Here is a 26,887-nt window from a genome sequence, read left to right as displayed (position 1 = left end):
GGGTGCAGGGCTGCAGGGGTGCTGGGTGCAGCGTGAACGGTGCATGCAGGATGGGTGCAGGCCATGCACCAGGAGCAGGCATGTCCGGGGGACCCCAGCACCCTGCGCTGCTCCAGGGGCTCCCCTCCGGCTCGGGGGGGGGTGATGGTGTGGGGGGTGCAGCCCGTGCCGCCCCCAGGCTGGGCGCAGGGCGCTCGCATGTGGGTGCCTGGCGTGACTGTGCCCCGGAGGTGAGAGCAGGGGGAAACCGCAGGGAGGCCCGGCATGAATCAACGCCGCGGGGCCGTTTCTCAGAAACCTTCCTGGCTCCCACCGCGCTTCCCAGCGCGGCTGCACCGGAGCCAGGGACACCCCGCAGCCTCGCCAGTGCCCACGATGGAGGGTGCAGGGATGCACGTGTGGCATGGATGAGGGGTCCCCGGTGCAGCCCCCCCAAACCCCTGCCAGGACCCCCAGCCCCACATGCGAGGGGTTGGATGGCGGCTGCAGCACCGTGCACTGTGCAGCGTGCACCCGCCCGTGCCACGCACGTGGCCTCCCCGGGCCCGGCTGGCTCCAGGCACCTTGGGGACAGGATGGGGAGGGGGGGAGAGGAAATATTTTTGCATTATCCCCCCTTCTCGCACGAGTTAATGGCAAAGCGGCGGTGGGGACCGTGGCAACGGCGCAGCACCTGCGGGACAGGCAGGGGTGACATCAAAGCGGCGTCGGAGATGCAGCCTCCCCTCCCTGCTGCGGTTTCTGCAGATTTGACTAACTTTCTCCGCTCCGGGGGGCAGGGACGGCGGGGCTGCACCCAGCCCCGGGGAGCAATGGGGGGGGCCCTGGCTGTGGCTCAGCCCCCCAGCACAGAGCCACAGCAGTGGGAAATGGGGCCGAGGGAGGACAGGACCCCCCAGACACCCCCAGCCCCACGATGTCCCCCAGTCCCCAGGGAAGAAGCAATGGGGCTGCTGCCGGGGGAAGCAGGGGGGGAGCAGGATCATGCCCAACACTCAGCAGAGCAGTGGGCAGTGGGTGTCCGGGGGCAGCAGCGCTGCGATGGCCACAGCCCCGCTCACAGCCCGTCTCACCAACGCCCGCGGTGGGAAGGGGGTCCCACGCAAAGCGAGGGGGAGACAGGGAGCTGCTGTGGCCTGGGCTGGGTGGGGGGCTCCTCCATCGGTGGGGGGGAACCTGGGCCGTGCTACCGGCTGAGGATCATATCTCCAGCCTGGGAGCATCCTCCCTGGTCACGGAGCACCACTGCGGATCCCAGGAGCATCATCCCCATCCCACCCTTTGCTGCAGCCCCGCCAGGTGCCGGGGTGGAGGCTCTGCCCGAGGGGCTGAAGCCGCTCGGGTCGGAAGCAGGTTCTTCTAAAAACAATTGTCTGCCGGGACTTTCCTTTCCCCGGCAAGCCTGCGTGTGACAATTGTCAGCCGCTCCCCGCTCTCTCGCTCCCCCGAGGATTTCGCTTGCCACCCAGGTGCGCCGGCTTGCTGCGATGCAAATGTGGCGCCAGATATAACCCCGCCGGAGGGAATGGCTCGGTGGCACAGGAGCACGCGGCTCCCCCGGGGCTTCACTTCCCTCCCGGCGAAGCGAGGGGAGCATCAGGCGTGACGTGAACCAGGTGCCCCCGTCGTGGTGCCCCGGTGACAGCCGCGGCCCTGTCCCTGCTTTGCTGCCTGCACCCGCCTGTCCCACAGGGCGTGCGGGCGGGAGCCGCGGGGCTGCCAGCGGTTGGGCACGCGGCTCTGCGCAGGGGGCACCCAGTAGCCCCTATCCTGCTGTTGCTCAGCCCCCCAAGGAAGCACAGAGGTGGCCCCACACCCAGCTCATGCCTTGCCCCCCGGCTGTTGGGAGCAGTGGGAACCCTGCACCCTCCCGGGGGCAGCGGGAACCCGGCAGAGCCGCCGGCGCGCGCCCAGCCCACCCAGCCCACGCGGAGGGCTGCGAAACACCGTTGGGTCCTCGGCGGGATGGCGCGGAGGAGCGTGACTCAGTGAAAGGCTGGAGAATTGGGACAAGGAGGAGGTGGCGGCGGTGACTCAGTTCTCCCTCATCCGTTCTCCCCTCCCGGCACTGCTGGTCTTCGGGTGCCGGAGCAGGAGCCGGCTGGGATGCTCAGAGGATGCAGTTCAGCACCCGCCGGAGTTTTATAGGATTTTTCGTGCGTTACAAAGCGTGTTTCAACACGACGGGGGAAACGAGTTCCTCTCTGCTCTATCATAATTACAGCATATCAGCAGATAAGGATCTCTCTGTCATAACACCAACTGAACGTTTTTATAAGCCTGGTGCTTTAAAGGTGTTTCGGTTCCAGGTAGAAGAGGGCTGAGCGGGTTTTTAGCATCAAAACAGCTCTTAGTCAGGGAAAAGCCAGTCTGGGGATACGCTGTGGGATTCGCTGCCCCCCAGCCCCGAGCCCCCTCCGCTGGCCCGGGGCCGTGAGCAGTGTTTCACCCAGTCCTTCAGAGCTACCTGGCACGTCACAGCGAGGGGAAAAGAACTCTTGGTGCTTGTGTTTCACCCAGGCTAGGGAGGAAGTGAAGGTAAAAGAAAAAAAGGATCCTCTGACTTTCTTCTTTTTTTTTTTTTTCCTTTTCTGTGTTTCAAGTGTGTCCAGCTTCTTGTGGTAGAAGGTGTCAGGAGAGCATGAAACAAGTGTGAACATCAACCTGCTAAAACAGCTGCTAAAAAAGGGCTGTGGGAGGGTTGGCGTGAGCCTCCACCCTCCCCGCCTGCTGGGATGTTTCCATCTGACTGATGTGCTCCGGCACGGTGGGCGCAGCCTCCGTCACCCCACGGAAACCCTGAGCCCACCCCACACCTGCTGGAACAGCCACGGGAGTGGGTCCAGGCACATGGGGCTGAGCGTTGCTGTCACCCCGCGCTTCTGCAGGGGGAGCAGATTACGGGGGACACCGGTGATCGCCACAGGCGTTGCCGGGAAGAGCGGCAAGAGCGTGGCTGCATGGAGAGAAATTTGAGGGGCGCGTGCCCCTTTCACCGTCCCCTTCCCAAACACTCCTCTCCCCCGTGCTGCCTGCAAGGGGGGAGGACGCCCTGCGTGCCTGCGAGAGGGCAGCGTCACTCACACACACCCCGGCATCACCTGCAGACGCCTGGCATCCCAAGCGCAAACCTGGCCGCAAGCATTTGCCAGCGCCGCAGCTCAGCTCCCGGCCAAGGCCACCGCCGACACGCGCGTCAGGGCTCCTCCGCACTTCTACCAGAGCCCGGTTTCGCTATGACTGCGCTCGGTAACACCAGGGTGAGGACGGCGCTTCGTGACACATCAGGGAGTGAGTCCCGAGGCTGGGAGTGGCTGCCTGCCTGCACGCTCAGGCAGGGGTCTCGAGGATCCCGCGGGAATCGCTTCTGCTCTACCGGGCCAAATTTGGGCCGTTCCCCTCCCTCAAATGCTTGGCCTGAGCTTGCTGGGGAGACAAAGAAAGCTGGCGGCAGCCCCAGGTCAGAGAAGGGCACGTTTCCTTGGACCATATTGTTCACCTATTAACCAAAACTGAAAACCGATACCACTTTTCAGCAGTTAGAGGAGCAGACTACATTATCTTTACATCTCAGAGCGTATCGGCACTCCACTGAGTAACTAGTCGGTGTTCTGCTAACCACAGCCATCGCCATCAGCTCGGCAGCCCCAACTGGAAGCACCACGGCTACAGGCTGGTCACAGGCTTCATGATATCTTTGTGATTTAGAGATCCCAGAGGCGATAGACGCGAGCAGCTCCAGCCCCGCCACTGAGGGCCGGCGCTCCTGGGCTCACTCCTGCTCATCAGCCAGCGCTTGCCATGCGCTTCCCAGCTCTGAGCATTGCGATCGCCTCTGCCTTCATGGCTGTAAGGAACGAGCTTTGGCATGGGAGAGCAGCGAAGCAGCGCAGCACCCGGGGTCCCTTCACGTACACCAGAGTTTACTGAAATTTTAAAAAAATTCAATAAACTTTCAAGCACAAGAGGCTCGTTTCTTAATACTAAAAGCATTAAGAAACTGTGCTGCCCACTGTTTAGGTATAATTCACCAGTAATCAAGAAACAAGACACATGGAACAGCTGGCTGGAGCGTGTTCACAGAGAACGGTCCAAACAGAAATCTGTTTTGTACCAGAATAACCAAACCAGGAGAACAGATCAGGCTCACAGCAAATACCAGCGTTTTTTCCCCCTCCGTTTTCCCAGCTGAGGCGATTTGCAAAGCTCCTCTGAGCTCGGAGAGTTGCCCGAGAGTGAGCGCAGCCCTTCAACGTACGGGCACGGCCCACAGGGCTGCCTGCCTCCCACGCCAGCGCAGCCGGGGCTTGGCCCCTGAGGGAGGGTGCTCGGGGTGGCACCGTGGGGCGGGGGTCTGCTGCACCAGTGGGGTGCCCTGGCGCAAGGGGAGGCACAGGGAGGGGGCTCATCCCGGCACCGCACGGGGCTGGCGCGTCCAGCTCTGCAGCCCCGCTCCCAGGACGCAGCGAGGACAGGCTCTGGCCCCGGTTCAGGGAGTCGCAGGCACGCGCTTGGCGAGCACCACACAGCAGATAAACGGTACTCATAAAAATATACGTATTTTTTAATAAATGACTGGGTTGAAATTCCACAACATGCGATTGTTCAACAGCAGAGCTGTAACGAGGTTACCGCACGTCAACTCCAGACAGGGCAGGGAACTTCTTTGGGTTCAGCCTATCTTGAAATCACGACTCTGCCCGAGCAGCGGTGGGAAAACGGTGCCGTCTAGGCCAGGCACTGCGAAAACCTCCCTCCTTCCTTTCGAAAACCTGGCAGCGTCGCTCAGGCCGAGCTGCTCAGAGGCGCAGTGGTTGATTGCTCACCTTATCTGGGAAGGAAGGGTAGGTGGCTGCAGCCCTGCCTGGCGGTAAGCGAAGAGTGGGAGAGTAATCTGAAGGGTGTTTTCAAGGATTGGGTAGCGGCATGAAAAAGAAACTGGCGGTGCTGCGTGTCACACGTTCGGCAATCTGAGGAGCTTCCTGTGCAAACGACAAGTTACGTTTTACTATGCACAATCTTATTCATTTCTGTTGAACCGTGAGGAGCGTTTTCATCAGCCACGATGCGCGTGTAACTCGGTCGCTTCCCCCACGAAAACGCAGTGGGAGAGATGGAGTTATTGAACGATTTACATTAACTGAAGTGGGGAATGGGCTGAAGCCTTTCCAAGTCCAGGCTGCGGCCCAGAAGGCCGTCTGCAGACGATTGGGTTAAGCCCTCGGTGGAACTGCAGCCTCGCTCACAGCAGCATCGTTTGTCCCACCATGACAGGGGATATTCGTCGGGGAATCCACCCGCTCACTGTACGTGCCTCGCGATGGGAAAGTGGTTATCGGAAATGATCCTAAACCTCTTTTATAACTACGCACATAACGTCACACAAGGTAGCAAAAGAGTTCTCCTTACCCCCAATGACAAGCAGGATCTAGGATCTAGCACTTCTACAGCACTTTAGATACTCAAGCACTCTGCAGACTGATTTATCCTTCTTCAGGTGTACACTTATTGGGGAAAATGAATATAATTTTATTTTTTGTACCTTAAAATTCAGGGAGGGAGAAAGTATTTAGGCCAAAAGAGCGAGCCCGGGCCAAAGGGAGGAATAAATTCTGTATTTCTTGACCCTCGGCACTCCACCTAGGTCTCTGTGCACCAGCCTTCCCTCACGGAAACGGATGGATCACCATGGATATTGGCACGGCAACGTTGAAAAGCACAAAAGCAATGTGGATATCAAACCATACAATGGATGCAAAAAGCCCATCAGAACACACCTAACTCTACATTATACAAAAATACTTTGCAAAGAATAAACATTCACTCAGCAAAACTGTTATCAAATTCATATCTTCAGTGACTAATAATACAGCTGCAGAGCAATGATTAGATTAAAAGAACTATTTTAAAAACCAGCTTCAAAGTAATGGTAAATACTCATTTTGCAAAACAGCACATTTCACTCCGAGGGATATCCCCACGTAAAACCAGACAGAGCGACTGAGCTGTCAGCTCCCACACATTCACGTATGCAGATTCTCACGGTGTCTGCTGCCAGGACAGGGTGACTCCCGCTCCGAGCCCCACGCCCTCCGCAGGGACGTCGCGTGCTGGGGCTGGCCGCGGACCCAGCGGCACGGCTGGGAGTTCTGCTGCTGGAGCTGAGCAGGAGCGAGGCGGGGGCACAACACACAGCGTGGTTTCGTCCTTGTTCTTGGCACCCATCAGAAAGGAGGACTTTCCATCAATGGAAATCAGGATTTCCCCCAGGCTGCAGGGATGAGCCTACCAATGATCTCACTGGGTATCCCAAAAATGCATACTGTTAAAAAACCCCAACCCCAAAAGAGGTCTCATTTCTTATTTTGTTATTACTGAGTAAGATCATGTGGGAGTGACTTTAAAGAAAGTGAACAGAGGGGTAAGAAAAATGAAAGTGTGGTGGGGCCCCATGCTCTTTAAGACTTAGGGGAAAACCTTTAAAAAGGAATTAATAATCCCTCCCAGACGCGCATTTTCCTCGTTTCGGTGATTAGCCATTTGAAGACCGTCGGAATTGTAACAGCTAAAAAAAGCTCCTCCTATATACCTCTGACTATACATCTGACCAAGCGGGGAAACTGGCAGCGGGGCATAAAAACCTTTTGCGCTGAGTTAAAGCACACATTATAAAAACAAATGCACGTTAAAAAATAAAAACATCTGAAATGGCTCTTAATTTCCACAAAAATAAAGTTCATATAAAAATCGGTCTCTGCTCCTGGTATTGTATACAGTACCACTCACCACAGCAGCTAGGCACAGATGCTACAGAACACTGAATTATTTGTAAAAAAAAAATTTAAAAAGGTGTCACCTGCCTGTGACGCTCGTTTAAAAACTGGCCTAGGAAAATACTCAAGAAATTTCTCTATACTAATTAAAACCAAACAAACAAGCCTCTGCTCCGATCTAAAACAAAGCCTTTGAGCTTGGAAAACCCGTCCTTTTATTTGAGTACTACTCTGTGCTCTCCTCGTGCTATGTGTGAGGAAAATTCGTATCGGTCATGGCTTCTGTACCCGCAGACGTTGCACTCGAAGGGATCGCGGAAGCCGTGGCAGCCCATGTGGATGGTGAACATCACATAATCCAAAAAGAGGACGCGGCAATGGTCGCACCGGTAGACCCCGATGGCTTCCCCTTCCTTGTTGATGACCTTAAAGGCATCGCGAGGGCATATGGCAGGTGGCTTGATTATGTCATACGGCCTTGGGAAATCCTTCAAGGACTGGAGGCCGTTGCGGGCCGGAGCGGGGATCATCTGGCTTTGATGGAGGGTGGGATTCTGCCGCTCCTCGTGGTTGCTGTCAGTGTCTGTGGAGTCTTGGCCGCTGTTGTTGGGGGAAAGGCCTCTGTCGGAAGACAGGCTTTTGTCCCTTAGGTGGGCATGGCTCTTCTCTGCATCCTGCGAGCTGCCGTTCGGCATGTCGGTGCGGGTCAGAGGTATGGGGTACAGACTGCTTATGACGGGGACCATTTCGGAGGTGGGAGCCGGTGGCGTCTGCACAAGAGGGCGCAAGGCTTCAGCCCCAAGGTAGGTGATGGCATTGTTTATGGCCTGGTCCATCATGCGTCCCTGCATTATGTCGCTTTCCTTTTCGTACATGAAACTTGTATTATAATTAACATCAAAACTATGTCGTTTCTCGCCTGCAAGAGAAGAGAGGTATTAAATTACCTGGGTGGGTAAAGAAGTATTTAAACTCCGTGATGCCTTTTCTAAATGGCACTAGTCTCTGGAAAGTAAAGAGGCACGAAATGTTCTCTGCGGAAAGAGGCCATTCATATACACAAGTAGCTTCTGCGTGAGGGGGGTTTTTGGTTTTTTTTAATGTATTTTTTGAAGTCCAGCCTTGGAAGCAAAAATTTAATAGAGGAAGTGGTGAAGATACTTACTGGACAAATCATCATTACATTTTTTAAATTATTCTGGGATTTAAGGGGAAGAATATTATCAAAGCTTCCATAGATTAACCTCTCACCTTTTTTCTAGAAAAAGGTAAATAATCATTACAGAAAATACTTGTAAAAGAGCTAATGGATAATGAACCAAAATACTCCATTTTCAGTACCAAGACTGCAACCTTCTGCTCATGACTTGTTCCCCAGGAAGCGTACCCCTTCTAACAGAAAAAGCGAAGACAAGTGCCGGCCGAGATTTGACACACTTTTCATTACTTTCACCCATCTGATAGAGTCTTCTTTTATATGTCCTGGGACACTGAAGTCAATTTTCCCCACTGTCCTCTGGCAACTACAGCTTCCTCTGCATCACGCCTGGTTTCTTTGAACTCTGCACAGGTTTTCTGATAATCTAACACCGGCAGCTATGTATATATGTCTAGAACACCACATTGATGGTCACTTGCTATGGGGCTGGTGAAAGGGGAGTGAAACCCACACTCCCTGGGTGTGCTAGGGCTTTGAAAGCTCTAGATTAGACAGAACGGGAGGAGAGCTAAGAGAGCGTACCTGAAATTCTGCTCACACCTCTTCTACCAAGGACTAAGGGAAGGGAGGGCGGGCTGGGCAACACACTGCAACTAGTTTTCTCTATGCCAGGTGCAAGGGCAAAATAAAACTGCACCCCAAAAGGACTACAGTCACTTTTTTGGTGAATGTCTAGAAATAAGTAACCGAATTCTGTGGTTACATAAAACATAAAAACATTCATAGCTTTAAAAAAAATGGACCAGACCAAATGTTTCATGTGTAAGTGGCTTGCAAACATCAGATCCACTAATCTTTTAGTTACAGTAACTCGAATAGTGCAGATGTTTATCAGTCACCTGTCAACACCATGACTCAATGTATATGAAACTCATTAGGTTTCACTGCAGAGGCAGAAAACCAGGAGCTCACGTTTCTCTTATAAAACACTCAAAAAGGTTAGTGAACCACAAGAGTGTAACTGCTTCCAGCCCTCAACAAAACTTGCTATCCAACTTTACACAGAAGGAAACAGAACGATATAGCACATTTGTATGACTCATAAAACCAAGTGAAAGATGTGAACAAATTGCAATTAAAAAAAAAAAAAAAAAAGAGAGCAATAAAAGCAAAACCAGACAGGACTCCCTATAAATTTTGGGTTAGGATTCACTGTCATAAGGTAAAACACAAAATACGCAACGTATGATCACGGAGGCTCTCACAGTATTCTGTTATTCCACTATCCTGGTGGCTTTTTGAAGTCCCCACAATAGCCCATTCTGTCTCCCTTAAATTACCAGTTATATCAAATGAAATGCAAATACCCAAATGCTCGTCTGATGTACGTTAACATGTCATGTCGCCGTACATTTTTAAAAGGCCATGGCACATCAGAAGTGGACTCCTTACACAGGAGGGCAAGAAATTAGGCTGTAAACCAGACTGCGACATTTCTGAGATACTCTGTGAGGAAAAGGCATCACGTAAAGAATGGCTTCTCTCTCTCTCTCTACACTGTCTCAGCAGACACCCCAAGGCAAGCACGCGTCTGATTTCAATACCTCAATAAGATGCCTATATTTAGGTAGGCTGAATCTGCATGGAAGTGCCACAGAAAATGCGAATCGCACATCCAGAATGTCAGCTATGGCACCATATCGCAATCAAGTGGATGGGGAGCCACTCGTGAAATTATTTTTTTTCTCCTTAGTCAAATACAGCAAAAATCTCCCCAAAAAGAGACAAAAAGCCGGATCAGTGCTTCACTCAAAAACAACAGTAATCAGTCAGGAGAAAGTTGGTATCAATGATTTAGAAAAAGAGAAAGGAGTATATGGGGACCGAGGGACGAAGAAGATGGACTGTGCCTAAAGCAGTTCATGCTTTATCTTTGCAGCCAGCAGGACAAGGTAACAGATTATTCTGAGTTAAGCTGCCATCTGCACCAGGAGAAGTGCCACAAAGTTATTGGAAAACACTGCATTAAAAATTAAATTTACAGGTTCTCCACTGTTCATTTACAAAGCAGCCACTGGTTAGCAGAAGATCTTTCCTCTTTTTTTTTTGTCTCAGTGCAATGCAAAAGCTTTCCTCTCCAACATTCACACATGAGCCATAGCATATGACACATTCTCATGTGCTGCTCAGCGGTGCTTCACTTACTCTAAAATGTACGTAGATCTTTGCAGCCTGACGAGGTGCGGACACTGGAAACAGGGAGTGAACCTGCTTCCTGCCGCTGCGTTAACCAAAGCAGGCAATTTCTCATTAGACTTCGCACGCTGGGGGATAATGGTGTTTGTTACTGTGTCAGAACTGCACTAGCACTTCTACCACTATGAGAAATACATTTTTACTCCTGGTCTCAGAGAGAACTTGTTTTTAAAAGGAAGAAATAGAAGTCTGTGGGCCAAGATGTTCGGCTGGCGTAAAGTGGCAGAAACGCATTGACTGCACTGGTTACTTCAACTGGCATCAGCTGACGATACAGACCCCTGAGTGTTTTATACAGCAGTGAATTACCACCAGTGCAGGTATCTATCGATTCTGCTGGGCTATTTTTTAAATATATATATATATTTTTAATATCTCTTCATTAATCAAACCAGGAAGTACAAAAAGCCAGTGTTTGTAGATTTGGTCCCTATACATGCAAAATAGAAATCCACAGCAAAATAGGAAACACAAAATCATAAACTCCCATTCAAATCCTTGTTCCCTTATAACTAAAGGAAAAGCTGAGGACAAAATCTTTGCAGGAGAAGCCTTTGAAGAGGGGCCTAGTGCAGAGGTTAAGAGTCAAGTATACGGTCTGCTGATCCGCGTCCTTATTTGAGACTTGTACTTGTGCAGACGAGGTAGCTACTGAAGATGAAGATCTGAAAAAATAAAGAGGGCAAGGCTCCTGGTGCTTGTATGAATCTCTGTAGAGCCCTCAAATAATAATAAAGGTGGGTTTTTTTCTGATCAATAGACTTCATTCACAGAAATGAGCCAAACAAAGATGCCTTGTTAGTATACATCTCTATCCCTTCTTCCTGACAAAATGAAAAATCAGCACCCGTTCAGAGAACGCCATTTCCCAGGAAATCACAAAGCTGTCCTGGCAGATTTGCACTCCTACACATAAAGTTCAGAAAGTCACAAAAGTCAAATCAAGGTCGGACAGAATGCTCTTGCAAACGTATTTCTCAGGGATAAAAGGGACCGAAGTGAGTAATTTTTTCACACATTACTTAACAAGAACACGGCAATCACATAGGTTCTAGAAAACCAGTAAGTTTCAGAAATTGGTTATTTTGTTCCTTTAGGTGAACTGCCCTGGGTCCTCCGACTACTCCACAAAAACCCTTGCATGACGCAGCATCAGTTCATGCCATCTGCAGACCACTGCGTTACTGAGCACAATCACAAATCAAAAAAGGGTCTGTTCCATACGGTAACAAGTAAGCTGGTAAAACAAACCAGAAAAACACTAGTACTTAACTTTAAGTGTATGCTGAGTGTTTGCGTCCTGCTGCAGATGTGTTTAATAAAATATATAAAGATTGAATTGGCAGCGATTATAAAACAAGACAGGGTGAAGCTGATCTCAGTGCTAAAAGAAAAAAGAAGCTAAAGATTTTTAAAAACATTTGCATTAGTATTACTTTTTGAATCACAGCATGACATGTACGGTCCAAGTCACACAGTCAACAGTTTCAGTATTAAGTACCCAAGGGCACTCAGATGGCGTGTGCTGGCGTTACTTCACTCCTGTATAAAAACGTGACCTTTTTAAAGCCATACTAAACTGTCTAAACAGAAGTTACCAGTTTTCATAGACAAAAGTCCAGTGCTACCCACCACATCCAGTAAGAGCTACATTACCTTAAAAAATCCAGTTGCTTTTATGTATATATGGTTTAGCAGCATACCTTTACCTAGGCTTGGACCTTAGTCCGAGCCGCTCGGGACAGGTCCTCAGAACCTCCCTCTGCCAGGTGGGTCTGTCTGAGAGCAGCCGGTCCCTGCCTGCACACGCAGCCCCACACCTCTCCCCTCCCCAGTCGTGTGTGGGAACACCAGCCACCACACAGGCCTCTATTCTGAGGGTAAAGTTTATTTTCAGAAAAATAAGCACTCAGTACCTTATATAACCACACAGAATACAACAAATAAGGCATTGCTAGTACTACTGTTATATAACTGCTGACTAAGTCGGGTCTTTACTCAGGACACAAGAGTTGCATTTTATTTTCTTAAAAGGCAAGTTAATGAAATAAGACTAGCCAAGAGGATCAGGCGTTCACTGAAACACAGAACCTGCCAAACTAGTATTTAAGATCACCAGCATGCAAAACTCTGATCATATAAAATTAAATGCAAAGAAAATGCTATGGAAACATCTTGTTGCTTAAATTACCACAAGAAAGGGATTTGATATTTTTTAATCATATTCAAATTCAGCAGGATGACTAACAGAAATCCAGTACTTTTCTGTCTTTAGGCCTTATTCCGCACATGCATCCTGCAAGTATCTTCAGCTCCTGCTGACTAGAAAGAGCACCCGACTCTTAACAACATTAAGCTTTCCTGTTCTTTTCCTGTAAAGAACCTAGCAGGGAACATTTCAAATGCGCAGGTACAGAAAACAACACATGGAAGCTCATAAAATATATTTATAAATTGCCTACACAAATAGACACAAAGCACAATAGTAGCTTCAATCCAGTTTAAGTATCTAGTAGAATATATTATTTTTATTTTAATCAAAAACCTACAACAGATCACTAAAAACACATCAGAATAATCAAAGTTACTTTATTTATATCCTCTTGTATTAGATTAGATTATAAACTTGAGAAGGCTATTTAAAATAAGCAGAGGCATTGTACTCTAGGTTACCAACTTGCACATATTTAACTGTTGCACATGAAAAGGTTTTTTGTTCTTACCAATAAATTTCTGAGGCATTGAGCTTTTTCGCTTTGCCACGTTGCTTGCTAGCCTGTCCAGCACAAGGGCTCTTTCACTCCCCATCTCTGCCTTGATGTGCCTTGCCTCCACGCTCGCTAGTTTGGAAAATGTGAAAAGAAAAAAAAAAACAAACAAAAACACGTAGGTGAAAAGGTAAAAAAAAAAAAAAGAAAAAAAAGGAAGAGATGAATGGTTTAATCTCCGGAGTTTGCCACAGTAACTGGGAGGAAACAGTTTGGAGATCTGATGTAAACTTGTTTTGCTTTTTCTGCCGTCCTTGCTCTTTGTGTCTTGGGCACCAGTTGCGGTCAGTGGAACCAAGCACAGAAGCAGCCACTGATCTTGCAGTCCTGAGCTCATGCAAGGAGAGCGTAAACCATACAAACCCAGTATCTTCATTAGCAAGAGGAAGTGTAAAATAAACTGGCTGGAAGGGTTGGTTACAAAACGTAGATGGAGATATAACCTGTGTTAACCTTTCTTTTTTATTCTGAGTAAGACTGTGTGGCACCTGCAGACAGACACAGCGCTTCAAAACTTCACTGCAAGACATTCAGTCCTCCTGCTACACTTTTTAGGTATCAGTCATATGTAGATGTCTTCTTAACTAATCACTAAGAAACTTGTATGAAATATATCAATGTTCCACTAAAATAAAAACAATATAACCATTCAATATTCACTTCTCACTCATTTTTTCCCAGGTGTCATTATCACTTTATTTTTTTTCCTAAATGCTACAGCTAAAACTCATTAAGAATGTTTTCTCTTTGGCACACTTGTAAGCATTAGGTGTTTCAAAGCTCATTACAACCTCCAGAATTTCTAATTTTAAGAAAAGTACATGTACCCTACAATCACTCCCTTGAGACTGGGCCACTGGCTGTTTTAAGGATCTTACCGTTTTCCAGAGTTCTGCTTTAGCCGTGCTAACCAGTGCCCATCATTTCACGGAAATTACTGCTTGCTCTCACCTCACAGAGGCTGCACAGGCTTTTGAGCTGGATCAGCCAAGCTGAAGGACTGCCACCTCATATCACTACCGCCAGACTAATACTGAACATAACTGCTGCGGCTTCCCCCCAAAAAGCTTGCTCTCGCCTGAAGAACAAGTATCGGTAGTGGTACTTTTATATTAAAAAGTGGCACTAAGAGTTTCAGCATCGGGGACCACTGTGGTGAAAACTAGACACGTTTTAAGAGATTGCCCATGCCTTTGAGAGTTGGTATCTAAGTAGAGGAAAATGAAGACAAGGAAGGGTGATTTACTTTCCCATGGTAATACAAAAAGTCAGATCTCACCGTGAAAGAATCCTGGCTGCTGTGTTATTGTACTGTTGCACTAGCATACCTAAATACATGAAGCATAAGCTATGAAAGAGAGAAGTAATGCCGGAGGAAAACAAGCATGCACTTCGGTATCACTTCAGTCCTGCTAAATGCAGTTTTATTAAGTATTGGACTTAAATTGCAGTTTGCTAAGTAAAGCAAGTGACAAAAATGCCGTATCATCCTTCTGTAGCTTAGTGTGCACCATTTCCCTATAAATTTCAAAGTCAGTCACTCCTTACTTGTTTATTATTGCTGTTATCGATATCATATGAGTTTCACTCAGCACAAACCATGACTCACCAAACCTCAGCCAGAACTATTTGTTAATGTTTGTTCAGCATTTTGAAGATGTAAAGTGCTTCATAAGTACTCGATGCCACAAATACTAACTACGAATATGACTCAGGATGGATGGGATAATGGGGCTCAACTCAGCACTACCTTAGTCCTGTTTCACCAGGCTGCAACCCCGTGATATACATGATAACCAGCCCCACAGAGGGCATGCATACACAATGCCTTAAAGGTAATAACAGACTGCTTTTCTAGTCTGCTTTTTATTCCAGATGACTCTGGTATGTTTACAGACTTACATAAATATATTCATCAACTGCTAAAATGTACCTGCTTCCAGCATAAAATACCAAGATGCTACGTAACAGTTTACATGAAGTGAGACAAAACACCAGATTAAGTTGAAACTATAAGGGAAAGTTAGGTAGGCAGAACATAATCATCCGGTTGGATTTTGGCCAGAAGCTCTAGTTAATTCTTGAGAATAACATTATGGGATTTTTAATTTCAGAACTTCTGTTTAACTCTCATGCTCCAAAACCAGGAATATGCTTTCTGAGCTCTTTATATCATCTTTAGATAACTGCAGTTCAAGGTTTGAACTATCCCCAACCCAGAAAGCTTGTAATCTTGACAAGATCATTGCACGAGTCATTAATAATAGTAATTTAAATTTTAAAAACCCCAACAGCCCATACCTACCCTGAACAAGATAGTAATACAAACAGTGCTGCATATTCAAAAATTTACGTCATAAAGAAAGCAAAAAAGAAAGAAAACACAATTCATCCATGTCATAAAAGTAGCTCCCTGGTCCCTACCATTTCTTCATTTTTCTTATTTTGTTATTCTAGTTCCTCTTTTTCTCAATCTTTAACTTCATGAGTTGCTCTCATGTTCTATCAAAGCTTTCATTTCACATTTTCAGAATCTTTTTCTCTATCTTCTGACAGAAACTTCACTCTGAGTTCTGTAAGTCCTCTTAGCCAGCCCTAGAAGCACACTGGAAGCTACACGTAGCATATCAGTGACTACTTGTCTTGTCAATGTTATTTATGTGCCACCAAGGGAACTTTATTAAATTAGTGTCAAGAGGGCAGACAAGTGGCTTCCTGCAGAGGTAACAATAGTCTTTACTCAGATAAGATTGCTGAAGAGACAGTAACTATTGACCTACATAATAAGTGCTGGGACATGTGTAAGCATCAATCTTCCAGCTTGATGTCTGTCTGCCATTTTATTTTAACGCTGAGGGTCTTTTCTTTCACATTAAGATTTTCTACTCCTTGCTAATGGCCATTTTTTCATAAAGAAAAAAAAATCTCTATTTATGGGCTACAAAAGGTCTTTGACAATGTCTTCATAATACAGCCTTAGGGAAACAGTATCTGCTCCCACTGAGACACAGGTGGTTACACTGGTTCTCTCCCACAACACTGCTCTTTCTACCCAAAAGCTAACTTAAAATTATCTAATCCACCTCTTTCTTCTGGATCACTTATTAAACAATCCAAGAATAATATGTAGTATTTGGGAAACATTTTTTTTAATCACTCAAAATTCTCTAAAAGACTTCTCAAACAGAGAAAAATAATCATGTCCTGTCTCCCTCTTCAATTACCTTACCCACTGGATGATTCCACTGCACATCGTGACATCAGTTTAAAGAACTAATTATCCAACTAGAACATGTATCTGGAAATAAATGTCAGGCTGGACTGACAGAAACGGTCAAGTGCTTTGCTCAAAGTTACACTGAGAAAAAACGAATAGTTACAAAGAAAATCTAGACTTCCAAAGCACTTAACCTGTTTCAGCCTGTGATTCTTGAAATGTCCTGCAAGCTAAATACTTCTGATGGTTCAACTGCATGGCCAGAAAACAACAAAAACTCTAAGGATGCTGAAAGAAACTCTGCAGACCAAATAAATCACCCTCTTCCCTCTTGCTCAGATATGATCAGTGCTCTTGCATGTGCCTCTGGAATTACATGGAAAGTCAAGCTCCAAACAACAGTATTTTACACAGTAGTAGGATGGGGTTTAGCTCCAATGTCCTGACCACCTTTGAACTTGGGTGACCATCTCTCTCCTACTTAGCCAACACTACCGACTGATTACGGCCTTCCCTGATCACCACCTGAGATGCCTCTGTGGTGCTTCTGAGCACTGTTGCCTACCTGTGTATGTTTCAGTTGTGATCTTATGTTTATAAAACACTTCCAGAGGAAAATTTTTGTGCAAATGCGATTTATCCATTATGAATCACTACTTATGTTTTCTTGTAATCGCTGGGTGACGAGCCACCTCTCTAAAACAGTGCTGTCACTTAGCCATCGTGTCATTCTGTAGACGTACAGAGAGCGGATACTCTTCTTCCAGCCCAGAGCGTGAATACACGATCATTTAGCCTGCACTGAATTGTTTCCATAGTGTGGTTTCTGTCACACCGTAAACGTGAGTATAATTTTTAGAACATGTGGGCATCATTAACAAAACCCTAAAGTATAAAGCAGAGCTCAAATTAGAGGCATTGCTTCCTGTAGCATCTCTATGTGGTCACTAAATAATGGAGAGTGGAACAGAGAGGTGGGTTATTGTGCAATGAGAACAATGTGACCAGAGATTGTTATCAGGGACTGAGCAACACTCTTAACAATATTGTTACATAAAACCTTTCTTTCAGAAATATTTCCACACTGCTACATTTGGAACATGCAAACCTTGTACTAAAAAGCAACCAGAATGGTCACTACGGTCCTGATGCTTTTCAATGTTTTAATTATTGGATGATGGCATGTAGAGCATGCTTGCGCTTAAAGATGGCTCCATCTGAGAAGGTTGCAAGGACTTCAGAAGGGTACCAAAACTCAAAGTGATGCGGATAAGTAGGAAAATAGTCAGAAATCAAAAAACGATGTTCACTAAACGCAAATGCAAAATGCTACACTTAGGGGAAAAAAACAAATCAAATGTACTAAATTTCCTCCCGAGGTCCTTTCCAGCCTTCCCTCTCTCTGATTCTGTCAACTACCATAGTGCTGATACCAGAGAATTGAATGGAAATGCCTCAGCAAGACTGGAGTTCCTGTTTTTCATAAAACTTACTACTCCACTAAAAACACTGCAAGATTTTTAAAAGCGCGAAGGTCTTAAAGGCATAGGGTACAGCCACATCATGTCGTACTGGAAATTTACATTTCCTCTGTGACCAATTTAAGGCATACTGTACTACTGCAGTAAGTACTACATAACAGATTCTGGATAAGTGAAATGTTGCTATTCTGAAATGAATATAAACCATGAGAATCATTTAAAAGCAGAAATCCATAATAGGTATCATGTTTTCCATTTTCACGTGGTGGACATCTCGGAGTGATTGCCATCATGGGAGTACGTACTGTAACATAAAACCACAGTTACAATATGTATGGGTTCTCATGAAACCCCAAACTTGCTGACGTTCTGATAACCAGTTACTTTTACTAATGGTCTAAAACCCATGTCATTTGCTGAAAAGAAGATAGCCCACAAAAAACTATAAAACTCTAACTTTGTTAAATCATTGTTTCTTTATGGCGGTTTTTGTGTGTGCGTGTGTCATAAAGCCTGATACACCAGTCTACTCACTCTGCACAGGGTAAGGACTCTTGTACCCATATAGTTATCATCATCTATCAACGGGTCTTCACACTGCTTTGCAAGCCCAGCTTGTGATGATGCCTGCAGAATCTCTGCTTGATAATCATTCCACTAAATACATTTTTTTTTTTTAATTATTAAAGGGCCTTGGTAAATATTGTCATCTCTCTAAGTATATTTTTACATTTTAGTTTTCTTCTCTGAAAACTCAGTTTAACCTTTTCCTTGAAAAGAAAATTCTACTTGAAATTCACAATCAAATCTAGGAAGCTCGACTCCTTGAAGTTATTGTTTGTTGTTTTTTTTTAAGGCTGCATAGCAAAAGAATGGGAACCTGAATTCTGAAGCTGTAGCCTCAGCTCTGCTCCAGATCAGTCGTATCATCTTTTGGGAGGTCACGACCACTCCCTGACTCTGAACGGGAAAAGTAATTCTTTCCTGACTTACTGGCGTATTGTGGGACTTAAATCACACAAGTTCATTTTAGGATTTGAAATATTCAAGTGAAGCAGGCTCAAAGATTACGGCAGTTATTTTTCACCAAAGTATTTTCAGAACTGTAGCACTGAGACTGTCAAAATGAAAATAAGAAAAAACTGTGTTTTGATACATTTTACCTTCAGCTTTTTTCAAAGACAGCTCTATACTTAAAAACGTCCCTTACCTCTCACTAACTCCTAAGCTGACCTATCAGTGATCTTTGGGATACCATCCCATTTCCATGCCCTAGATCCATGCCACTAAAACGTCTGCAAATTCTAACCAATTCTGGCCAACAGTTCTTATTCTAAAGAAAAGGAAGCATCAAACAGACAGAGACAGGTGAACAGCTGTTGTCAACAACCATGGGCATCAATTCGTCCAGTAAAATAAGCCACATAATAGCATTAAAGTGGAATAATTTAACTTACTGTGAGTGTCACCTACAGAAATGCTGCGTACAAGGTATTTTAGATGTTTTATTAAAAGTAACTGTGAAATAAAAAAGAGATTAAAGTAAAAGTATTCTTTAACTAGTTGCCTGAGGGATGCATTAAACCAGACCCTTTTGTAAGATGTTACGGTCCCTTAGGTTACTGAAAATGACTGTAGTAAAAACTGTTCTCAGGCTGTGAATTAACAACTTACCAGATACCCTTTTTTAAGCACTGTAATGTACCAAAACCCCCAAACCACCATAATGTGATAAACTCACCAGCCTCGCACATGCCAGCGTTCTGCAAAAAAGTACGGCACCGCTCCTTGTGCTCCTCTAATGAGCTCCTTTGCTTGTAGCTCCTTCCGCAAAACTCACATTTGTATGGCTTCTCCACTAGAAAAATAAGAGTAAAGTATAAAATAACCAAAAGAGACTACTACTACACTGTATCCCTGACATTCAAGTATATTGTTACTAACAGCATATATTCAGCTCATGGAGAATGCTTTAAATTTCTCCTAAGTTTATGAGCACTGTAATCATCACAAAATAAGGGTGAAACCCACTGGACACACAGAGTTCCTCTTCATCCCCTGAGCTCAGTGCCAGTAAAGGAGAGGACTTACCGTTAGGTTCCTAAAGCCCCGCTCTAGCTGACAACTTTTCTTGACATAACTTCCCTAGGGAAGATCAACTGTACCGCTGCTAAACCAGACTGCAACTGTCCTAACTGCCTGCCCTAGGTCCTGTCCATACAGAATTTTTCAACAATTTCATGAAACCAATGAAGTCAAACCAAACCAAAACCATATGTGAATTTCATTTCATTTCCAAAGGCATTTATTGTAAAGCAAATTACATTCCTAATTCATTTAAGCTAAGGCAAACCTGTTTGTAACTCAAGATATCCACACAGCCTTTCCCAGTGCTTCATACACAAGCACTGGAAGCATTTCCTGAATTATCTCATTACTGTTTCGTGAACAGACATCCTCTAACACACCCAGGCAAAATATCATCCCCATACAGCGCAAATATAACTTGCCTTGCATTGTATACTGTGCAAAAAGCCCATACCCCCTACTGCTAATGCAATTGTTCACTTATTTATGTGATCCACTTGAAGAGATTTTCTTTATACTGTTTAATAAGCCAGCACTTTAAAACTTCAGTCACAATAAACACATGATGTGTTTGAAGCATGATGTTTTTAGCATTGTGCTGGTGGGGGACAGCCACCACCACTGTGCTGGGTCTTGATTAAATCAGAATCTCATTTATCCATGTCAGATAATCTCATTTTTAACTTTGAACTTTTTTTTTTCCTGTGAAGTGCAGTGCAGAGATAACATCTATCATTTAGAATAAACATTTTCTTTCTAGGCCCCTGTATAACACAGGATATACACAAATCAAAGAGTAAGCACAACCTGGCTCTTGCAGAACTGGGGGAACTAAGATTCATCAATTTGTACCTGGCTTGTTACTCAAGTCACCTCAGCTCTGTGCCTCCATTTCTCCCATCTGTAAAATGGATGGAACACCCTACCAGTCTTGAGAAAAAACACTGGCATTTGTTGAGCATGTTAAGACATTCAGATGAAAGGCACTACACAACAGCGAGGTGTTAACTGGCAACAGAGTCATGCTGTCCTGGAGTATGCTCCTAGAGCTATCCCAACAGCTCAGGATAGGAATGGAAGGAAGACCCAGCAAAGCATATCTTTGCGCCACTCCTCCAATTCAGAGCTTGCTGGCACAGCTAGCTCCACTCATTTGAAAATAGCAAGGAGTTCTTTTGTGCAAGCAGCCATGACAGCGGGTTTCCCTCTTTCTGCATTAAGAGCGGAGCCGAGTCCCGAGATGGTTCTGTCAGCACAGCAGGCAGAGTGAGCGGTCACCGCTATCTGTCGGCTCTTCAAAACTAGAGCAGCTGAGCAAACTTTGCTGACTGACTTTATTTTCCACGCCTAGTGTCCTAGTGACACACATCTAAAACACATGAAGTGTCTTTGAAGTCACTTACCAGAATGTGTCCTTAAGTGACCTGTTAGCGCATCCCTCCTTTGGCAGGCATAACTGCAAAGATGACATTTAAAAGGTTTTTCCCCTGTATGTAGTTTAATGTGGCGGAGGAGGTTACCCTTCTGAGTAAAGGAAGCTCCGCACTGATTACACTGGAATGGCCGTTCACCTTAAAATGACATACAAAAAAGGACATTTAATGGTTATGTGGGTATCATGCTATCCTCATACCCTTTCCTTTTTGGAAGAGGAAAGAATGAGATACTGGATCAATTTCTTTCTATAGAAACACACACAGCCCTTCCGTTGACTTCAGTGGGAGTTACATGCAGCTCTGGTGTCAGAGCTTCTTGTAACGTGTACGATTATGGAAAACACTGTACAGTTTTTCCATGGAAAGAAGTGTTCTGGAGGAGGCTGATTCCAACAACCTAGCAATTTTTAGAAAAAGAAAAGGTCTTATCTTACTGCAGGTCGAAACCCAAGTTGCTTATTGGTTTGTTGCCAAAGTGTAGCACAAAGAGAAATACGTATACAGACTGGAAATGGCAGCACAAAACCAATCTAACTGGTGTTTTGTGCTGAAATACTTAAATCACATAGTGCCTTTCATCCAAAATTCTTAAAATGCCTCACAAACATGTTTTTGCTAACATTAATCCTGATAAGAAGAAAGGTGGGTAAAGTGAGGCACAGAAAAGTGAGTAACTTGCTAGAGATCACATGTGGCGTCAAGGACAGAACAAGGAAATCCTGATTTTGGTATCCTTTTTAAAAATAAGTAATCTAGATTACAAATTATTATCCTTTCAGTATTCAGCTCTTACAAGAATAATATAGGGATATTTACCAGTGTGGCTACGCTTATGAACCATCAAGACATTGAGGCTAATGCAGGCTAATCCACAGATATCACAATTCATTTTTCCACTAGCTGGCCTGACGTTGTCATATGAACCAGAATGTCTTTCCAGTTTAATGCTTTCGTATTCATTATATTCTCTGGGATAGATGTAAGGCATTTCAGATTCTTCTGGATTTTCCATAGGCTCTGAATTTAAAGCACTCTCCTCTCTTTCACTGTATTCACCTTTCACTTTAACCACATCATCTGCAGGTAAAACAAAGCACAAAAGTGAAAAAATGTTCATCTTAGGCACAATGAAGTATCTTAGGAAAAAAAATCACCAAAAATTACATAAAATTACACTATCAATCTTCCTAAAAGTTTTACTTAAATACCCAAAGATGAAGAAATGCAGTTGAGACTTGAATCTTCATGGGTTGTGTACACTTAATGATACTCAGAGCAAGATAACCTTTAAAAATATTGACCTGCCTGTTAATTACCTTTGACGGATAATTTTCTTCTACAGATTATAAAAGTATAATACAGTACAAACTTCTCCTGCAATTACAGGGTACTATTCAGGATTCAGAAGAAAATACTTATTCCCACAAGTCACAATTGGCCTATAGAAATTAATGTCTCAGGCTGTTCCTGTGAACTGGAAATGCAGATAGACACAAATTAAAAAGGATATTTCTATCTTCCTGTGGAACCTCTGGTGCTTGAAACATGCCTAAGAAATATGTCTGATCCAGTATAAGACTTCCAGTGCTCCCATGGTATAGATACTCATCAGTTAAGCCTAATCAAGAATCCTAATTTTCACTTGCAAATTGCAATTTTTATCCAAAGATCTCAAATGTGTGAGGAGCATCCGATAATCTTGATACCTGTATCGTAAGGTTACTAATGTGAGTAAAACTAGCAGAAGCAGGGTACAGATTTCCTGATAAATAGATGTATCCCAGAAACGTTAAAAGATTTGTCCGAGGTCATATTGCAAGTATGTGGCAAAGAACCCAAAGACTCATGAAGATCGGCATCTATAGCCTCTGAATAGGTTCCTGGACCTGTAGCCACGTCCTGAGAAAACCAAAGACATTGCCTTAAATGAGCACAATTTCATGAGAAGGGGAGAACGTAACAAGTAGCTAATAATTTACTAACAATAATGCTCCCATGTAAAAATATAAGCAAATTGGTCACACTATATAAACAGCTGATGATTCCTAACTTATGTTGCTGGATTTCCTTTCCACTATTAACTCCAGCACTACCACCACTTGCATTAAAATCCTTACTGACAGGACAGCTTTTATCTGCTTGAAGCTGACTTTTCCATCAGATGAGAGCCAGGCTATGGCTGAAACTTGAGTTATGCCTCAAGCTACCAAGTGAAGAAAAGCACCAAGAGATAAAATACATAGTTTCCTGTTTGAAAGTATTGTTCTCATGGCCACCTGCTCCTCTTTCAAACTGAGGGTTAGACAGTTAAATATGGCACTTAATCACTTGTCCTTTCTCCAAAGTACGGAACATGGACTGCTGAATATGTATTAGCTCTGGTTCTGAGTAATAAACCACATCAAATGCCGAGAACAAACAATGGGTGACAACGAAAATGAGGTGGCAACATAAAAGCAGCACTGAAAAATAAAGATCTGGCAACCAATACTTTCATGAAATCAAAATTTTCAACTATATTTTAGTGATAATAATTACTCCTCTATCCTAAACATTTGCACTAAGCCCAGCCAATCTAGCTTACTTTGGGCTGAAGTTAGGTGGGAGAAACAGGTGGGTGACAATTTCTTCATCCTCTGCAAGAATCCACAGTAGCGTGGAAGACTCCGCGATTCCTCTTGGTGCTCTCCCTAGATGATGATATCCACAGAAGGATGGCTTTTCCCCCATCTTGTGTGTTTTTATCCCCCTATCCTAGATGTTCTTTAGAGTTTGGTATTGGGACTGACTGCCCTGGTACCTGGGGAGCTCACGCACATTTGGGTGTTTGCTCGGAGGGTCACAGGGAGGTCTAGATTCACCTACAAATGGGCCATTTTTCTCTGCACCTTCTTCAGTACTAGCTCTGCTTCACATCCCGGGGATTCCTACTTCCACTGAAACAGCGTTTCCTCTGCAGCTACCTTCTGCTCCCAACTTCATGTCTGAGGGTGCAAGGGTGATGCTGCTATCAAGACTCCTTCAAGATTAGTTTATGCATCCATTTCCATCACTCTAAGGAAAAATTATTGCCAGTTGCTTAAAGCAGCTTTCAACTTTTCAAAAAAAAAAAAAAAAGGTTTGTTGGTTGGTTGGTTGGTTTTTTTCCCTCTCAAAAGGAGGCAGTTCCAAAATAATTTGCTACATCCTGCACAGCATGGTAAAAGGAAGTACACATCGCAGCTGCACCTTGTTGGTACTTTCAGAAACAATTTCAATTCCCACTTTCTACTTAACGTCTCACCTTTCGTCTGCATCAAATGCAATTGCTTAGCAGTGGAGGACTAGTTGTAAGCTCCAACTGAGAAGACTTCTTTACTGTTTTCTACTGTTTCTCACCACAAGTTCATGGCTCACAGCTTTTCACTCTTCTACAGAGTTATGCCAGGGTTCATGCATGAACGCCGGTTTGAGTTCCCCATGGCAAGCACTTGCTGACTGGCACAAACCAGGCAAGCCATCCTATGGTTCCACTGCGGAAAATAATTACCTCTGCATTTTCCATATTGCATGCTGACTGCTTGCAATACTTGGGTTTTCTTATAGCAGCAGAGAAGGCTGCACCTGAGTTCTGATCAAGGCTTTTCCACCGCTGCCTCGCCCCCAACAAACATCCCCGCCACTCCAGCTGTCACTGATATCCCACCAAAGTGCGCGTGCTTTTCGGTTTGCACGTAGGCCTTTGAAGAACCTCCACGGAAAAAGTCACCTTCTGATGACTGAGAACAACAGACAGCAGAAGCCACTAGGGAAGAGGGTTTTTTTAACCAAATACATGTTAGAAGGGGTGGAATTTTTCCATCCTAACACACCTGTTACTGTTTAGAGTCTACTCTGCCCTCCTGACAGCAATACAGAAGAAAGCTTTGGTTCAAAGGAGTCTGAGGAAAAGATGGCTCAGGACAGGTCAGCCTAAAATTAAGTAAGTGGTTGCAGAGATCTGAAGCAACCAAATTACTTTTTCAGCCCTGACTTTTGCTCTGTGTACTGGCACGCACAGGGAATACTGTGAGATCAGGAGATTGGCAGCTGTGCGGAAAAGGTTTGTATCTGTCACTTAAAAATCATATCAACATATTTTAATGAGATTAGGGAGTTTCCAGACTGGTCCGCCTTAACCAAGAGGAAGGCAGCTGTAACTTCAAGTAGAAAAGGGAAATTTAACTGAGGAAAAACACGATTATCCCTAACAACACTAACAAAGTTCCCCCAGCTGAAAAAAGAAGTGCTATCATCTCTTGTATGCTTAGGAAAGTAAAGAGGTTGTAAGAGGAAAAAAACATTCATGGTGTCCAACCCAGGTAACTATTTTTCTTAAGGCACTTCATGAAGGTAATATACACTGCAGAAAAAAATGTTGTAGATTTTACACAACAAAGTACCAGTGTGATGCGTTAAGGCTGATGCACATGGTTTCATTTCCTGGGGAGATGATTACAAGATGAAAGACATACTCCAGAGTAATATTTTTGTTTCACCTGAAACACTGTAAAAACAATGGGTTCTGGAAAAAATCCAAAATAAAGCAGTGGTGGCAACTTCAGACTGAGTCACCACATGAACAGTGCTTGTGTATGTTCTATAAAATGCATGAATAAAAAAAGAAGTCAATAGCAGCAAACAATTAGGACAAGCTAGAGTGTTATCTTAGCCATTGTCTCTAGGAGGAAGTCTCAGAAGGAAAACCCCCCAATTACTATATTTAATCCAAGACCTTGGCATCAAATATAGAGAAAAGAGCGTAAGTTTTGTACTGTTGTTAAGCAAAGTTTGCCAGTAGTGTTATGAAAAGCACAAAGAATAAAACCCAGAAGCTATTAAAGACAACGGCACAAAAGGGTGATGTTGCTCAAGTGTTTTACAAGGAGTGGGGTCATAATCATGAAATCCTCAGCACATGCAAAAAGTCAACTGGATAACAAAGAAACTTAATCATCTTAATGTGGCATTTTAATGATGCTGCTGATTTGCTATGCCAATTCAGAGATAATGAGCCCCTAATGCTACAGATGTTCAGCCAGACTAAAGAAAAAAAAGAAAAAAGAAAAGCTTTTCTTGTATGCCATTTCCTAACTATCCAATTAAACAAATTGTGAAAGCATATAAATAGTTTACCAGGTTTTGACAGCTGTTAATAGGATTCAGATGCCAAAGAACAAGAAGGGAGTCTATACGTGTGCATATTGAAGGATTCTTGTGACTACCTGGATTTGACAGGTATTAACTGATGATTCATCACCGTTATCGCCGCAAATTGTCCCCAGAAATAGCAGTATAAAGCCAAAACCTAGCGTACACATACCAGAGTTGGTCCCCTCCCAGAACGCGAGATTCCTTTACCTAAACCAGCTTGAAACGGAACAGACATACGTGGTGAAACTGAAAAAGTCAGCGGAGTTTCCAAATTAAAGTCAGAATCCTGCATGTTTATGAAAAACACCTCTAAAATGGAATTAACGCACTGTGGGGGAAGATATGTCATGAAGAAAAAAACACCCATATTCCTTAATGAATAAAGAGAGGTTTGCAGTATATCCCATCAAAATTATAAACTGGGGGAGGGGGGGGGGAATCAATGCTATATCGAAGGTTTTTTCCTTAAATAACAAGAAGAAAACAGTTACATATGACATACGTGTATATATTGCAAATTGGGAGACTATCAGTAAT

General features: G+C 44.6%; 1 protein-coding gene across 1 annotated transcript in view; it reads right to left on the bottom strand.

Moving 5' to 3' along the window:
* Positions 1-6,988: 6,988 nt before the first annotated feature.
* IKZF3 (IKAROS family zinc finger 3) overlaps positions 6,989-26,887 on the bottom strand; it is a 35,015-nt gene continuing 15,116 nt past the window's right edge. The window contains 5 exon segments of the mRNA XM_059830160.1: positions 6,989-7,692; positions 12,912-13,028; positions 19,396-19,512; positions 21,146-21,313; positions 21,995-22,255. Of these exon segments, the coding sequence (XP_059686143.1) occupies positions 6,989-7,692; positions 12,912-13,028; positions 19,396-19,512; positions 21,146-21,313; positions 21,995-22,255 (1,367 nt within the window).

The sequence above is a fragment of the Gavia stellata genome, chromosome 28, assembly GCF_030936135.1.
Source record: "Gavia stellata isolate bGavSte3 chromosome 28, bGavSte3.hap2, whole genome shotgun sequence".
In the NCBI taxonomy this organism is placed as follows: domain Eukaryota; kingdom Metazoa; phylum Chordata; class Aves; order Gaviiformes; family Gaviidae; genus Gavia; species Gavia stellata.
The sequence above is the reverse complement of the archived record's forward strand: the minus strand, read 5'-3'. Positions and strand labels throughout refer to the sequence as shown.